Source organism: Carlito syrichta, unplaced genomic scaffold, assembly GCF_000164805.1.
Source record: "Carlito syrichta isolate Samal-C Ts95f unplaced genomic scaffold, Tarsius_syrichta-2.0.1 Scaffold314761, whole genome shotgun sequence".
In the NCBI taxonomy this organism is placed as follows: domain Eukaryota; kingdom Metazoa; phylum Chordata; class Mammalia; order Primates; family Tarsiidae; genus Carlito; species Carlito syrichta.
The window spans coordinates 110,917-126,835 of NW_007258857.1; the positions used below are offsets into that span (position 1 = coordinate 110,917).

A 15,919-nucleotide genomic window follows, 5' to 3' on the forward strand; every position below is an offset into this window, starting at 1 on the left:
GGGGAGGTGGGACTGACAGTAGTCAAGATCTGCCTGGGGAGAGGGGGCACATCTCATTGATAAGGGTACCTGCACGGTGAATATTTGTATACCAAGCCCTGAATTGTATCTCACAATTTTAAATAAAAATTAAAAGAGGAAAAAAATTACAGCAAAAAAATAAAATAAAAATAAATTAAATAAAGTGCAAAAAATAAAATTGAAAAATAATTCAAGCCAGGTCCCATTATGATTCAAAACAACAATTTCACATAGGTAAAGTTCATTGAATATATATTTTTGGTTTCAGTTCAAAGGTAACAGCTATGAGGAAACATGAGTCTTTAGGACAGCTCTCATATCAGTTTAATTTGAATGCCTAAATATAAAACTACAGCTAAAATTATATTATTTATTTCTACCTTTCTTTTTAAAATAGCATTTTCTTACCCCATTATATAAATACATAAATAAGAGGCCAGGTGCAGTGGCTCACACCTGTAATCCCAGCACTTTGGGAGGTAGAGACAATAGGATTGCCTGGGCTCAGGGGTTCAAGACCACCCTGGGCAACTTGGCAAGACCTCATCTCTATAATAAATCAAAAAGTTACATTGGACATAGTAACATGCATCTGTGGTTCCAGCTATTTGGAAGGCTGAGGCAGAAGAATCACCTGAGGCTGTAGTGGCCATGAGCATGCCACTGCACTCCAGCCTGGGTGACAGAGTGAGATTTCAACTAAATAAATAAATAAATATCTACATATATACATACATCCTTTTTGTAAGAAAAATTTGTGATACACAAAAAGCATAATGGAAACAAAAATTACCTTTATCCTACCACGCAAAGATAATTATTGTCAAAATTTTGCTACATGTCCTACCAGGAATCTTATTCATTTGTAAATAATACATACATAGTATAAATTTATATTCATTTGCTTATAATATTTTAATCATAGTGCATATATAGCTTTTCAGCTTGTTTCTTTTCATTTAACAAAATATCTCACTCTCCTGTAGCATTTAATACCTAATTTTTATGACTTCATTATATTTCATCAAATCATTATACATGAGTTATTTATTGTTTCTAGTTTTTAAATGTTATAAATAATTATATAAACATTGTTATGAATCTTTGTATACATCACTGACTACCTCCATAGGAGTTATTTGCAAAAGTCGAATTGTAGCATCTATAAATCATTTCTCATTGATAAAAGCCAAAGCAGCAAAATGGAAATAAAAGAACATTATAGGGGAACCAAAGAAAAAGGGATAATTACCTGACAAGGTAGCATCAAATCCCATGTCTTCTATTGCTTTTCTCAAGGTTTCTGGAGAGGTTAGCAGAGGATCATACTCAACAGTCCCATTGCTATTTGCAAGGGAGACGCGTATAGATTTTACACCTGCCTTTTTTGATATGACACCCTCAATAGACTGCACACAAGAATTACAAGTCATGCCACCAATGTTTACCATGGTTTCTTGTGTCAGTGGCTGACTAACTATGTTCAAAGGAAGCTTCTGAAGAGATGAGCTGTAGGGAGAGTTAAAGGTACTCTCCTCAACTTCACTTGCAATACTAACTCTATATTGCCCTGGTGATACAGCCTCTATTGCTTTTCTCAGAGTTTCTGGAGTGACTGAACTGGCCCTGTATGTTACACTGGCAGACCTATTCTCTAAAGAAACTACTATGCTGCTTACATACTGGAGTGTAGATAAAGCACTTTCAATATTTGACACACATGATTTACAGTGCATGCCGTCTATGAAGAAAGTGGCTGTTGAATCACTGGTATATGATGGACTCCTCTGCTGCGATCCTTCTGAGGATTTGACTGGTGTGTTCTTTAGACGCTCTACATCAATAGCTCCCAATTTGAGGTACTTGGGTTGCTTTTTGACGAATGCTGGAAAGCCTACAGCTTCAATCTGCTTTTTTATTTCCTCTACTGAGATAAGATGAGGTTGATAAACAATAGTAGCTTCTTGGTTGTCCAGGGAGACTAGTTAAGAAAAAGAAACATAATTATTTAATTCAGTTATTCCTGGGCCACTTCAAAAAACATCCTGCTTTCTAATGATACCACAAATAATTATTTTTCTCTCATTCTTGTCATCTTTTCTTAAAATATTTTTTCTTATCAGAAAATGTTATTGACATAAACTGGAAACAAGTAAAAGATATGATCACTGTACCTATAGTCTCCAAGTTTCTGCATGGCTGAGTAGAAATATATTACACATAAAGCGTACTCGCAGCATGTTGTATTAAGAGCCCTGAACTCCATGAACTGACACTCCTGCTGCCTTTTCTGCTAAACTTCAGCTCAAAACTCATGTAACCTTTAATTATAACCATGAATTCACTGACTTTAATCCTGGATATATGCTGTACCTCAAACTTCAATGAAACACTCTAGTTTCATAGATTCAAAACCCAAGCTTGAGAAGACAGTGAAAAAGCTAAAAGATCAAAACAGAAAATCAAGCCTTACAAAACAATTAAACAATACCAGATATATTACCTTTAATTCTCTGAACACCTTGCAATTTTCCAATTTTTCCTTCAATGGTGCTAGTGCATGAATGGCAGGTCATCCCTTCCACTTTCATCTTCAGCATGACTTCACCTGCTTGAGCCATACTGTGATCTTCACAAGTTCCTGACTTTTTTTCCAGTGTTCCAATATCTAGACTGAGATCCGGAACTAGCTCTATTATCTGATTGGCATTTACTATAGAAGGGATTATTGTCACTACTGCAGTTCTTTGCTGAGGGGAAATTTGAATGTCTGTCACACCCTTGGTCTTGAACAGTGTGCTTTGGATATGGTCCCATGGTGGAGCTGGTGAAGCAGTAATAGTCAGAAACACAGTGTCAGTTAAAACAGGGAGAGGGTTAGGATTTTGGAGAATAGCATCAAAGCCCATGTCATCAATAGCTTCCTGTAGAGTCTTTGGAGTCTGTAGTTTGGGGTCATAAATAATAGTTGCATTTTTTTCTTCCAGTGAAACCTTTTGAAAGGAAATTTCAGAAGGCAATTTAATTAAATTATATGACATAGGACTTTAAAATATCAATTATTGCACCACACTCAAGAAGAATGAAACAAATAACTCAGTCTAATGAAGTTTTTCTATTAGTTTTCATCTTTACTATTCTTATTAGAAACACAAAATGTCTTGTATACTTATAAGAATGGTAAAGCTATATGTAGGCATAAATGACTGTGGTACTGATAAGGTTTCGAAACATGTGCATAGACAACCACACCCTAGAATTTCACAAGAATACAAACTACTCTTTGCTACTACTTCCTTTCATAAATCATTCCAACACTTCACACTCTACCAATTCAAGGTTATAAAGGAAACAGGATCAGCTGCAGAAAAATAAAAGGTAACATGAATTCAATCTTTAAAAAATGTTCAAGTCCCTGAAAATATATAAATGATATCTATTATTATATATCAGCTAAAAATAGAAAAGATATTCAATTAAGATAACTTGGCAAGAAAATGTATAAACATTCAAGTTTGTGAGTGAAGTCAGTGTTTATAGGATTTTGAAGCATATATTCTTAGATCACCCTAAGTCTGTGCTAGAGTATAGCATTATTTTGTTCAAAATGACAACATCTAAAAAAATAGTATAAAAAATGTTTTTTTAATTAGCTGGGTGTGATGGCACATGCCTGTAGTACCAGCTATTTGAGAGGCTGAGGCAGAAGGATTGTGTGAGCCCCAGAGGTTGAGGCTGCAATAGCTGTGATTGTGCCACTGCACTCCAGCCTGAGTGACAGAGTGAGACCCTGACTCAAAAAAAGTAACAAAATAACATCTCAACTGTTTTGCCTGATTAGATTATAAAATGTTTTTTTTGCGGGGGGGGGGGTCGGAATCTCACTCTGTTGCCCAGGCTGGAGTGCAGTGGCATGACCATGGCTATCGCAGCCTCGATCTGCTGGCCTCAAGTGATTGTTACCTTCAGCCTAAGCCTTCCAAGTAGCTAGGACTACAAGGGTGCGCCACTATACCCAGCTAATTTTTTAAAAAAATTTATTGTAGGGACGAGGCCTTGCCATGTTCAGGTTGGTCTCAAACTCCTGGGCTCAAGAAATCCTCTCACCTAGGTCTCCCAAAGTGCTGAGATTATAGGTGTGAGTCACCATACTCAGCCAATATTCTTAAAGTTTAGCTACTGCATATAATTTAAATTTAACTACTGTCATGACTGCATCTCTTTGGCTAACATCTTACAAAGATTTATGGTGAAGACACACATGCACATGTACACACACACAGAGAAACACACAAATACTGGACTGGGAGTCAGAAAATTTTAGTTCCAGTGTCAATTATCCACTTATTAGAAAGCCACACTCATTACTTCTACCATCTGAAAAATGAGAAAATATGCCCCTATTATCTTCCCGATCTGTTATCAGGATCATATGAGTAAATAGGAAAGATCTTTGTCACAGCAGCAAGTTATATCAAAGTAAACACTGAGCAACTAATATTTTATTGAGCACTTATTATGAGTGTTGGGAACTGGGATTCTCAGGATAAAAAGCTGAACGTGTCATAGTCATAGTAAGCAATATTAGGACAGAGAATACAGAACAGGGATATACATTCATATCAGGGAATATGAGTCAGAAAAGGGTTCTTAGAGGAGATTATGCCTGAGTGTTAAAGGAAAAACAGGAATCAGAAAGGACATAAAAGGCAGGGAATTCCAGACAAATGGAAGCACAAAAGTAGAGAAAGATGAGAGGCTGGAGAATTAGGCAACTGCTCTATCATGGGGTCATATATGCCAATAATGGTTTGTAGTTTGTCCCACAGGTAGTTAAGTTAAGCAGAGAAAATTACAGGATTAGATTTTCATTTTAGAGAAGAATCATTTTGGAGGCATTATGGGGGTGGGGTGAAGTGATACAGGAGCTAGGAGCCTATTGCAATTGCAACAGTGTTACAATAGGGGTCTGAATTAAGGCATAAACACTGGAGCTGAAGAGAAATGAGGTAATTCCAAAACAGACTTAGGAGGGCAGTGCCTACTAATGAGATATAGAGGGTAAAGGAGATGACTAGGATAATATAAAGATTTCTGGCTTGGACCAGTGGATATAGATGATATTGACATTAACTGATACCAGAAAGAGAGGAGGAAAACACAGTAAGTTAAGAGACTGATCTGGAGGGAAAGGAGAGATGATGAATTCTGAGATGGCAGTAGTATATTAATATTCAAAAGCCAGATAAAAATATAAGTATTATTAATTCCTTGTGAAAAGAGTTGTTCCATAAAATAAAAAAAACTCAAAAATATAATGAAAAGTAATTAAAATAGGGAATCTTACTTTATTTATTTATTTATTTTTTTGAGTTGGAATCTCACTCGGTCGCCCAGACTGGAGTGCAGTGCAGTGACACATTCATGGCCACCCCAGCGTCGACTTGCTGGACTCCGGCAATCCTTCCTCCTCAGTCTTCCAAGTGGCCAGAACTACAGGTACACGCTACCATGCTCAGCTAATTATTAATTTATTGTAGAGACGAGGTCTTGCCAAGTTGCCCGGGCTGGTCTCAAACCCACGGGCTCAGGCAATCCCCTCATCTCAGCCTCCCAAAGTGCTGAGATTACAGGCTGAGCCACCAAGCTCGGCCACCAGTTAATTTTAGGTCTTGCTATGTTTCTCAGGCTGGTCTCAAACACCTCAAACATGCCTCCTGCCTCAGCCTCCCAAAGTGCTGTGATTGAAGATGTGAGCCAGCCAGACTCGGTGGTTCAGCCTATAATCCCGCGCTTTTGGGAGGCTGAGGTGAGTGGATTGCCTGAGCCCGCGGGTTCGAGACCCGCCTGGGTAGCGAGACCTCATCTCTACAATAAATCAAAAAATCAGCCGGGCGTGGTAGCGCATGCCTGTAATTCCGGCTACTCGGAAAGCTGAGGCGGAAGGATCTCTGGAGCCCAGCAGGTTGAGGCTGCGGTGGCCGGGAGCGGCCACTGCACTCCAGTCTGGGCGACAGAGTGAGACCCCAACTCAAAAAAAAAAAAAAAAAAGACATGAACCATCATGCCTAGCCTGAATGATAATTTTTAGAACAAAACAAATACTAAATAAGATTTAAAATTCAATACCTCAGTTGCACTAGTTACTTTTCAAATGTTCAGTGTCTAATGTGGCTAGTGGTTGCTATACCAGACAGGGCAGATATAGGACATTTCCATCATCACAGAGCATTCTGGGACACAACTGCTCTAGTTACTACTATACTCTTTCTGATAAAGTACCAACTTTTATTCCCTTTATGTTTAAATATGTTGTATCTAGTATCTCTTAAACAACACCTGGTTTTGAGACAATCCCCTCACCCCCAAATGTCAATTTATCAATATACCCAGTGAGAAACTTGTTCTGATTTTTAAAATAAAAAATCACTTTGTCACTGGATGATTTGCTAGACTTTCTACTGCTTTAACCTATCTTTTATTTGTAAAGGACACAAGAAACTATGCATAAAATATTGTACAAGCCGGGCTCGGTAGCTCAGCCTGTAATCCCGTGCCTTTGGGAGGCTGAGGTGAGTGGATTGCCCAAGCCCGCGGGTTCGAGACCCGCCTGGGCAACTTGGCGAGACCTCATCTCTACAATAAATAAAAAAATTAGCTGGGCGTGGTAGTGTGCACCTGTAATTCCAGCTACTCGGAAGGCTGAAGCGGAAGGATCGCCGGAGCCCAGCAGGTTGAGCCTGTGGTGGCTGGGATGGCCACTGCACTCCAGTCTGGGTGGCAGAGTGAGACTCCAACTCAAAAAAAAAAAAAGGAATTGTACAGAAAAGAAGTCATATTACCCTACGTTATTTGCATGCAGCAGACAAGAAGACACTTCCTTGTTTAGTAAATTATATTTTGTGTTTTATTTTTTAATTTTTGATTATTATAGATATGTGGGGTACAAGTCAGGATTAGTTACACAAGCAGGCTTCATGCAGGTGAAGTTTGAACCTCACTTCCCCTGGTTTAGGACCAGATTCCGTTTGTGAAGCTAGTGCCCTCTTTCGTCCCCCCTCCTCTGGCAGTATCCATCGAATGCAGATCCCTCCCTTATGCTATTGTGATTAATGTTCAGGTCCCACTTATGAGTGAAAACATAGGGTATTCAGCTCTTTGCTTCTGTGAAAGATTACTAAGTATGATGATCTCCAACTCCATCCAGTTTGCTGTGAATTCCATGATTTTGTTCTTCTTTATGGCTGAATAATACTCCATCATGTATGTGTACCACATTTTCTTTATCCAGTCCTGTTTTGATGGGCAGTGGGGTTGGTTCCATGTTTTTGCTGTTGTGACAGTGTGGCAATAAATATGCATGTACAGGTAGGTGTCTTTTCTGTACAACAATTTATGTTCCTCCAGGTAAATTCCCAGGAGAGGTATTGCCAGATCATGTGGAAGGTCAATTTTTAGTTCTTTTAGGAAATGCCATACTACTTTCCATAGAGGTTGAACTAGCCTGCACTCCCACCAACAGAGCAGAAACATTCCCTTTTCTCTGCACCCTTGCCAGCCTCTATTGTTTTTTGAATTATTGATGAGGGCTATTCTTACTAGAGTTAGGTAGTATCTCATTGTGATTTTGACTTGCATTTCTCACATGATTAGTGTTAATGAACATTTTTTCATATATCTGTTGGCTGTTCATCTTCAACAAAGCCACCAATAACAACCATTGAGGAAAGGAGACCACATGTAGCAAATGGTGCTGGGAAAGCTAGCTGACCACATGCAGAAGAATGAAATAGGACTCCTACATATCACCATAAAAAAAAATCAACTCTAATTGGATCAAAGACATAAATGTGAAACCTCAAGCTACAAGAATCCTAGAAGAAAACATAGAGAACATTCTTATGCACATCAGAGTAGGCAATCAATTCTTGATCAAATCCCCAAAACCAAACACCATGAAAGATAGAAAAGTGGAATCTCATCAAACTGAAAAGCTTTTGCACAACAAAAGAAACCAAAAAGAGAGTAAAGAAAAAACTCACAGAGTGGGAAAAAAGTATTTGCTCATTATGTATCTGACAAAGGCCTAACATCTAGGATCTACAAGGAACTCAAACAAGCTGAAAGGAAAAACAAACAATCCTATGAAAAAGAGGCAAAGGACATGAATAGCATACTTTTCAAAAGAAGATATCTGTTCCATGGCGATAGAACAGGTCAGAATGTGAGAGTCTCAACAAAAGCCAGTGTCAATAAAGATTCTCTGCATGAGTGGGTGTGGGCTGGTGGGTGAGTAAAAGTCCATCTGAGGGGAGACTCAGGTTCGGGCACCCATGGCTCTCCTCCAGAGGTGACTGTAACTCACCACCACCCTGAGACTGGAGACCTGAAAGTGCAGGATTGTCTGCCATTCTTGGGGTTCTCCTCAGAGGAGGCAGCAGAGAACAGTCACTCCTCACCACCTGGCACCCCGCCCACACCATCCCCTGCTTGCAGTTGCAGACCGACCGGTGCAAGCAGGAGAAACATGGAGAAGGCAGGTTGTTGAAATCTGGAACAAAGCCCCAATGCTGGTGATAGGACACTGATAGATATCATCCTCTCAGTCCTGGGACTGGGCAGAGACTTGCATTGACCCGCCCAACTTCCATCTTGGGACCCAGAGAGACAGACGTCCTCCCCCCATGCTGGAACAGGCATAGACACGTCAGATCTGAGTGGGAGACTAGACAGCAGGAGCAGCCAGTCGGGTGAGTGCATATCTGATCCATCCTGCTCCCACAGTAGTCTATGGGGCATCTGACCCACGCTGAGAGCAACCCTATCAGCCTGCACTGACAGCAGAGGGGAGGGGCTGGAGACCAGAGGCTTGGTGGCAGCTAAGAGGAACCTGGAGTTATAGAAATGGTCACAGAGCAAGAATTCATATTTCTTGTTTGTTTTTTGTTTTAATTCTTGTTTTTTTTTTTCCTTCTCTCTTTCTGTTTTTGTTTACATTTTTGTACTTGATTTGTTTCTGTTATTTTAATGTTGCTTTTTTTTCAGATTTTCTGTTTGTGCATGGGTATTCTTGAGGGAGAATACACCAACAGGGGAGTTTTTGTTTATATGATTGTTTGCATGGTTTGTTTGTTCTTTCTGCCTTTGTTTCTCTATTTGTTAGGTGGTATGCTGGTCTGTTTTCCCTCTTCTTCCCTCTCTCTCCTTTCATTTTGTCTTCTTCATTCCTTTTTCCATTCTTTTCCTTTTTCTGATCTCATTTTGCTTTCAGAGGCAAACAGACACCCCCACTGCATGGACAGATTGTAAGGCAGTGGGAAGTGGGCTCCAGGGGACACACACACCTGTCAGCAGACACTGGGACATGCAGATAGCTTCTGAATCATAGTTCACCCCTTAATTAAATTTCAAAACTGCTACAAGCACAGTTCCCACCTAAGGTACAGCTTCAGAATTGAACAAAGCTAGAGGATCTACATAAGGAAGAATAGGAAATTGAGCAAACAAAAATAAATGCTATATCCCATCACTGAACAACAGAATTAAAGAAGAGGTTTAAAAAAGGAAGGGGGATTCAATGCAATACCGATCAAATTACCAGCAACATTCTTCTCAGACCTAGATAAAACAACACAGGAATTCATATGGAAACACAAACGTCCAAGAATAACCAGAACAATCCTCAGCAAAAAAAAAAAAAAACAAAGCAGGTGATATCATATTACCAGACTTCAAACTTTACTATAAAGCTATAATCATCAAAACAGCTTGGTATGGGTACAGGAACAGGCATATAGATCAATGGAACAGAATTGAGATTCCAGAAGCAAAACCTCAATTTCTCAACCAACTCATCTTCGACAAGGCCTCTACCACCTACCACTGGGGAGAGGAGAACCTGTTCAGTAAATGGTGCTGGGAAAACTGGCTGACCACATGCAGAAGATTGAAACAGGACCCCTATCTATCCCCATGCACAAAGGTTAACTCCAAATGGATCAGAGACCTAAATGTAAAACCTCAAACCATAAGAACCTTAGAAAAGGAAGGAAATACCCTCATGGAAATCGGAACTGGCATCCAATTCCTGAACAAAACCCGAAACCCACAGGTCATAAGAGAGAAGATAGACAAGTGGGACCTTATTAAACTGACAAGCTTCTGCAAGGCCAAAGAAACCATCAAGAGAGCAGGGAGACAGCCTACAGACTGGGAAAAAGTATTTGCCAACACCAGGTCTGACAAAGGCTTAACATCCTGGATCTACAAGGAACTCAAACGTGCTGAAAAGAAAAAAACAAACAACCCCATTATAAAATGGGCAAAAGATATGAGCAGACATTTCACAAAAGAGGACATCCAAGCAGCCAACAAACACATGAAGAAATGTTCAACCTCATTAATCATCAGGGAGATGCAAATCAAAACCACACTGAGATACCACCTAACTCCAGTTAGAATGGCAATTATCAACAACTCAAAAAATAACAGCTGCTGGAGAGGGTGTGGCAAAAAGGGAACACTTCTACACTGTTGGTGGGAATGTAAACTAGTGCAGCCTCTGTGGAAAGCAGTGTGGCGATTCCTAAAAGCTCTAAATATCGACTTCCCATATGACCCCGCAATCCCCCTACTGGGAATATACCCTGAAGACCTCAAATCAGATAAAAAAGATACCTGCACACGTATGTTTATCGCAGCATTGTTCACAATAGCAAGAACCTGGAAACAACCATGCTGCCCATCAAAAGAGGACTGGATTTTTAAAAATGTGGTACATATACACGATGGAATACTACGCAGCCATAAAAAAGAACAAAATCATGAATTTCGCATCAACCTGGATGGAACTAGAGTCTATAATACTGAGTGACCTCTCACAGAAACAAAGATCCGAGTATCACATGTTCTCACTCATATAATGGACCTTGAACATCCAATATAATACTATAAGAAAATGACTGACAGTACTGGGAAACTATGGTGGGGGAGGGAGATGGGATTAACAGTAGCAAATATCTGTCTGGGGATGGGGAAACACCTCTTATCAACAGGGTGCCTGAATGAAACATACTTGTACACCTAACCCTTAACTGTACCTCACAAAACCATAATAAAAAATATTGAAAAAAAAAAAGAAGACATACGAGCAACCAATGAATACAAGCAAAAATGTTTAGTCTCATTAATCATCAAAGAAATGTAAATCAAAACAACATTGAGATACCACCTAACTCCATTATGAATGGCCATTATTAAAAAACAAACAACAGATGTTAGCAAGGATATAGAGTGAAAGAAACACTTCTACACTATTGGTGGGAATGCAAACTAGGTCAGCCTCTATGCAAAACAGTGTGGTGATTTCTAAAAGAACTAGAAATTGACCTTCCATATGACCCAGCAATCCCCCTTCTGGGAATATACCTGGAGAACTTAAATCAAACTACCAAAAAGATACCTGCACTTAGGCGGGCTCGGTGACTCAGCCTGTAACCCCGCGCCTTTGGGAGGATGAGGTGAGTGGATGGCCTAAGCCCGTGGGTTCGAGACCCACCTGGGCAACTTGGTGAGATCTCATCTCTACAATAAATCAAAAAATTAGCCAGGTGTGGTAGCGCGCACCTGTAATTCCAGCTACATGGAAGGCTGAGGCGGAAGGATCGCCGGAGCCCAGCAGGCGAGGCTGAGGTGGCCGGGAGCGGCCACTGCACTCCAGTCTGGGCGACAGAGTGAGACTCCAACTCAAAAAAAAAAAAAAGAAAAGATACCTGCACTTGCATGTTTGTTGCAGCTGTATCCACAATAGCAAAAACATGGACCCAACTGTGCTGCCCATTGAAACTGGATTGGATTTTAAAATGTAGTACATATACACAATGAAACATTACACAGCCATAAAGAAGAACAAAATTATGGACTTCACAACAACTTGGATGGATTTGGAGTCTATCACACTCAGTGATCTATTACAGAAACAAGGAACATGTTCTCACTCATAAGTGGACCCTGAACATTTACTATAACACCATAAGAAAGGAATTGACAGTAGAAGGACACTACTACTAGTAGTGTCCCTGCAGGGGAGGGTGAGCAGGGCACACATAATACCAATAAGAGCAGCTGATCTCAAACCAGGTGAAGTGAGGACCAGAGGGAGGCCCAAACTTTACCTGTTTGATGACTACTGCATACCTAAAACTGAATTATACCCCACATCTTTAAAATTAAAAAATTTTTTAAAAATAAAAAAATAAAATAAAATAAAAAAGGAAGGGGGGAGGAAAATCTACACATATGAAGAAAAACCAAAGGAAGAATATGAGTCTCACACAGAACCCTAGGAGGACAGCAACTGAAAATACAGACTCAGGAACTCAACCAATGGAGGGCCTCTAGAATGACTAGTCTCAAACCACAAACCCAGATTTCAAGATATTAATAGAGAGAATAAATAGAAATGAGGAGAGACAAGATGAAAGAATGAAGAAGTTGATAGCTGATCACAGCAATAAAAAATACAGTGAATGAAATAAATAACAAACTTATAAGCATGGAAAGCAGAATTAACCAAGCAGGAGAAAGACTCTCAGAATTTGAGGATGAAAATATGGAATTAACTCAAACTGTCAAAATCATAAAAAACAAGCTTAAAAAGACAGGAAAAAAACCTCCAAGAGAGGGTTGGTTATCTCAAGAGACTGAACCGAAGATTAATTGGAATCTCCAAGGCAGACAGAGACAGAGACCACCCTGGAACAAACATTCCATGAAATTACACTAGAAAACTTCCCTCATCTCATCAGTGACGAGGCCATTCAAACAAAAGAGATTCAGAGAACCCCTGCAAGACAACAAATGAAAAGACTAACTCCTAGACACATAGTGACTTGCCTACACAAAGTAGGTTTAAAAGAAAAAAATTCTAAAAGCAGCAAGAGAAAAAGGTCAGACTACATACCAGGGAAGACCAATTAGAATGGCAGCAAAATCATCTACAGAAACACTTCAGGCTAATAGACCTTGGAGCCCAACCTTCAAAGTTCTCAAAGACAAACAATTTCAGCTAAGAACTACCTACCCAGCCAAGCCAATTCTCACCAGTGATGGACAATTAAAATCCTTCCCAGACATTCAATCCCCAAGAGCTTACAATTCCTCCAGACCAGCTCAACAAGAAACACTTAAGAAAGTACAAAACACAAAAGAAAGGAAAAAAAGAATGAAAATGCCCTTCCAAGATGCAGGAAAAATAATGAAAACACACATGAATCAACCCATAAAATCAAAAGAAAGACAACAAACAAATAGCAGCAACAACAACAAATTCAATAAGTAACTCAGGTATAAACTCTCACATCTCAATAGTTAGCCTGAATGCGAATGAACTAAATGCACCACTGAAAACACATAGAATGGCAAATTGAATAAAATATCATGAGGCTACAATATATTGTCTCCAAGAAACTCATTTCACCAGAAAGGACACTCACAGACTCAAAGTAAGAGATTGGGAAACAAAATTTCAGATGAAAAGAACACAAAACAAAGCAGGAGTTGCAATCTTTATCAGACAAAATACCCTTTAAGCTATCAAAAATTTAAAAAGATACAGAAGGTCGCTACATAACGATAAAAGGTTCAATCTATAAACAAGAAATATCCGTCCTAAACATATATGCACCCAACATAGGAGCACCAATTTTCATAAAGCAGTTTTTGATACACTAAAAAAAAGATATTGACTCGAACACTATCACAGCTGGGGACTTAAACACCCCACTAATAACCCTAGGCAGATTATCAAGACAAAAAGTCAAGAGGAGATCTGGATCCTCAACGTGACACTTGACCAAATGGACTTAATTAATACCTACAGAACACTCTACCCCAACAATCAGAAAATAGACATTCTACTCATCACCACATGGAAAGTACTCTAAGATCGATCACATAATTCAAGCATAAACAAATTCCATAATATTGAAATTCTGCCATGCACCTTCTCACACCACAGTAGAATAAAAATAAATATCAACATCAACAAAATTACCACAAAACCCACAAAGACATGGACACCATACAGAATGATGTTAAACAACTCCAGGGTCAACAGATTTCAAAACAGAGATTAAAGGATACCTGAAACAAATCAAAACAAAGAAACATCTTACCAAAATCTCTAGGATGCCATGAAAGAAGTATTAAGAGAGGAATTCATATCTCTATGAACACACACAAAGGAAATGCAAAGATCACAAATTAAAAGCCTAACAAACCACCTTAAAAAGCTGGAAAAGCAAGACTACCAAAACCCTAACTACAGCAGAAGAATACACATAACCAAAATAAAAGCCCAAATTCAGGACATAGAAGACAAACATATAATACAAAAAAAAAATCAATGAAACCAAAAGCAGGTTCTTTGAAAGGATAAATAAGATTGATTTACCCCTAGGTAGACTGACCAAGAAAGAAAAAACCCAAATAAAAACAATAAGAAATGCAAAAGAAGCCGGGCTCGGTGGCTCAGCCTGTAATCCCGTGCCTTTGGGAGGCTGAGGAGAGCGGATTGCCTGAGCCCGCGGGTTTGAGACCCACCTGGGCAGCGAGACTTCATCTCTACAAAAAATAAAAAAATCAGCCAGGCATGGTAGCGCACGCCTGTAGTTCTGGCTACTTGGAAGGCTGAGGTGGAAGGATCGCCGGAGCCCAGCAGGTCGAGGCTGTGGTGGCTGGGAGCAGCCACTGCACTCCAGTCTGGGCGACAGAGTGAGACTCCAACTCAAAAAAAAAAAAAAGAAATGCAAAAGATCAAGTCACAACTGACCCCAAAGAAATATAAAAGGTTATCAGAGATTACTATGTACACCTGTATAGAAACAAACATGAAAGCCTAAATGAAATGAAGACTTTTCTTACATCACCCAACCTTCCGAGGTTGAAACAACAAGAAATCGAGACCCTAAATAGACCAATAACAACCCAGGAAATCAACTATATCATAAGAAAACTACCTACCAAAAAAAGCCCTGGACCAGATGGCTTTCCAGCAGAGTTCTACAAAACATGCAAGGAAGACCTGATACCAATCCTGTTGAAAGTATTCCAGGCAATTGAGAAAGATGGAACTCTCCCCAAATCATATTATGAAGCCTACATCACATGATACACAAATCAGGAAAAGATCCAACAAAGATCGAGAACTACAGGCCAATATCCTTGGTGAACATAGATGCTAAAATCCTCAACAAGATTCTGGCAAACCAGATCCAACAACACATCTCAAAAATCATCTACCATGATCAAGTAGGCTTCATCCCTGGGATGCAGAGCTGGTTCAACATCCGCAAGACCATAAACGTAATTAAATACATCAACAGATGCTAAAACAAAAACCACATGATTATATCATTAGATGCAGAAAAAGCTCTTGATAAAATCTAGCAACGCTTCCTGATAAAAACCCTCTAACATCTAGATGGAACATACCTCAAAATACTAAGAGCCATCTATGAGAAACTCATAGCCAACATACTGCTAAACAGACAGAAATTGGAACCATGTTCCCTCAAAATCAAAACAAGGATGCCCACTCTCACACATCTTGTTCAACACAGTATTGGAAGTCCTAGCTAGAGCAATCAGATAAAAGAAAGAGATCAGAAGTATCCGAATAGAAAAAGAGGAAGACAAGTTAACCCTCTTTGCTGATGACATGATTCTATACCTCAAAAACCAAAGAGAATCTGTCAAACACCTCCTTGCACTGATAAAGGACTTTGGCAAAGTCTCAGGGTATAAAATAAATGTGCAAAAAACAGCTGCATTCTAATACACCAACAATAAACTAACAGAAACTCAAATAAAAAGCACAAACCCATTCACAAAAAAGAGA

At 39.4% G+C, this 15,919-nt stretch overlaps 1 protein-coding gene across 2 annotated transcripts in view; it reads right to left on the minus strand.

The window, feature by feature from the left end:
• The window catches only part of ATP7A (ATPase copper transporting alpha), a 120,520-nt gene that overhangs the window by 87,649 nt on the left and 16,952 nt on the right, over positions 1–15,919 (minus strand). For both annotated transcript variants that reach the window (XM_021719491.1, XM_021719490.1), the window contains exons 2-3: positions 2,525–3,014; positions 1,274–2,002 (exon numbers count right to left, since the gene is read on the minus strand). In XM_021719491.1, the coding sequence (XP_021575166.1) occupies positions 1,274–2,002; positions 2,525–3,014 (1,219 nt within the window). The remainder of the gene's footprint in view (positions 1–1,273; positions 2,003–2,524; positions 3,015–15,919) is intronic.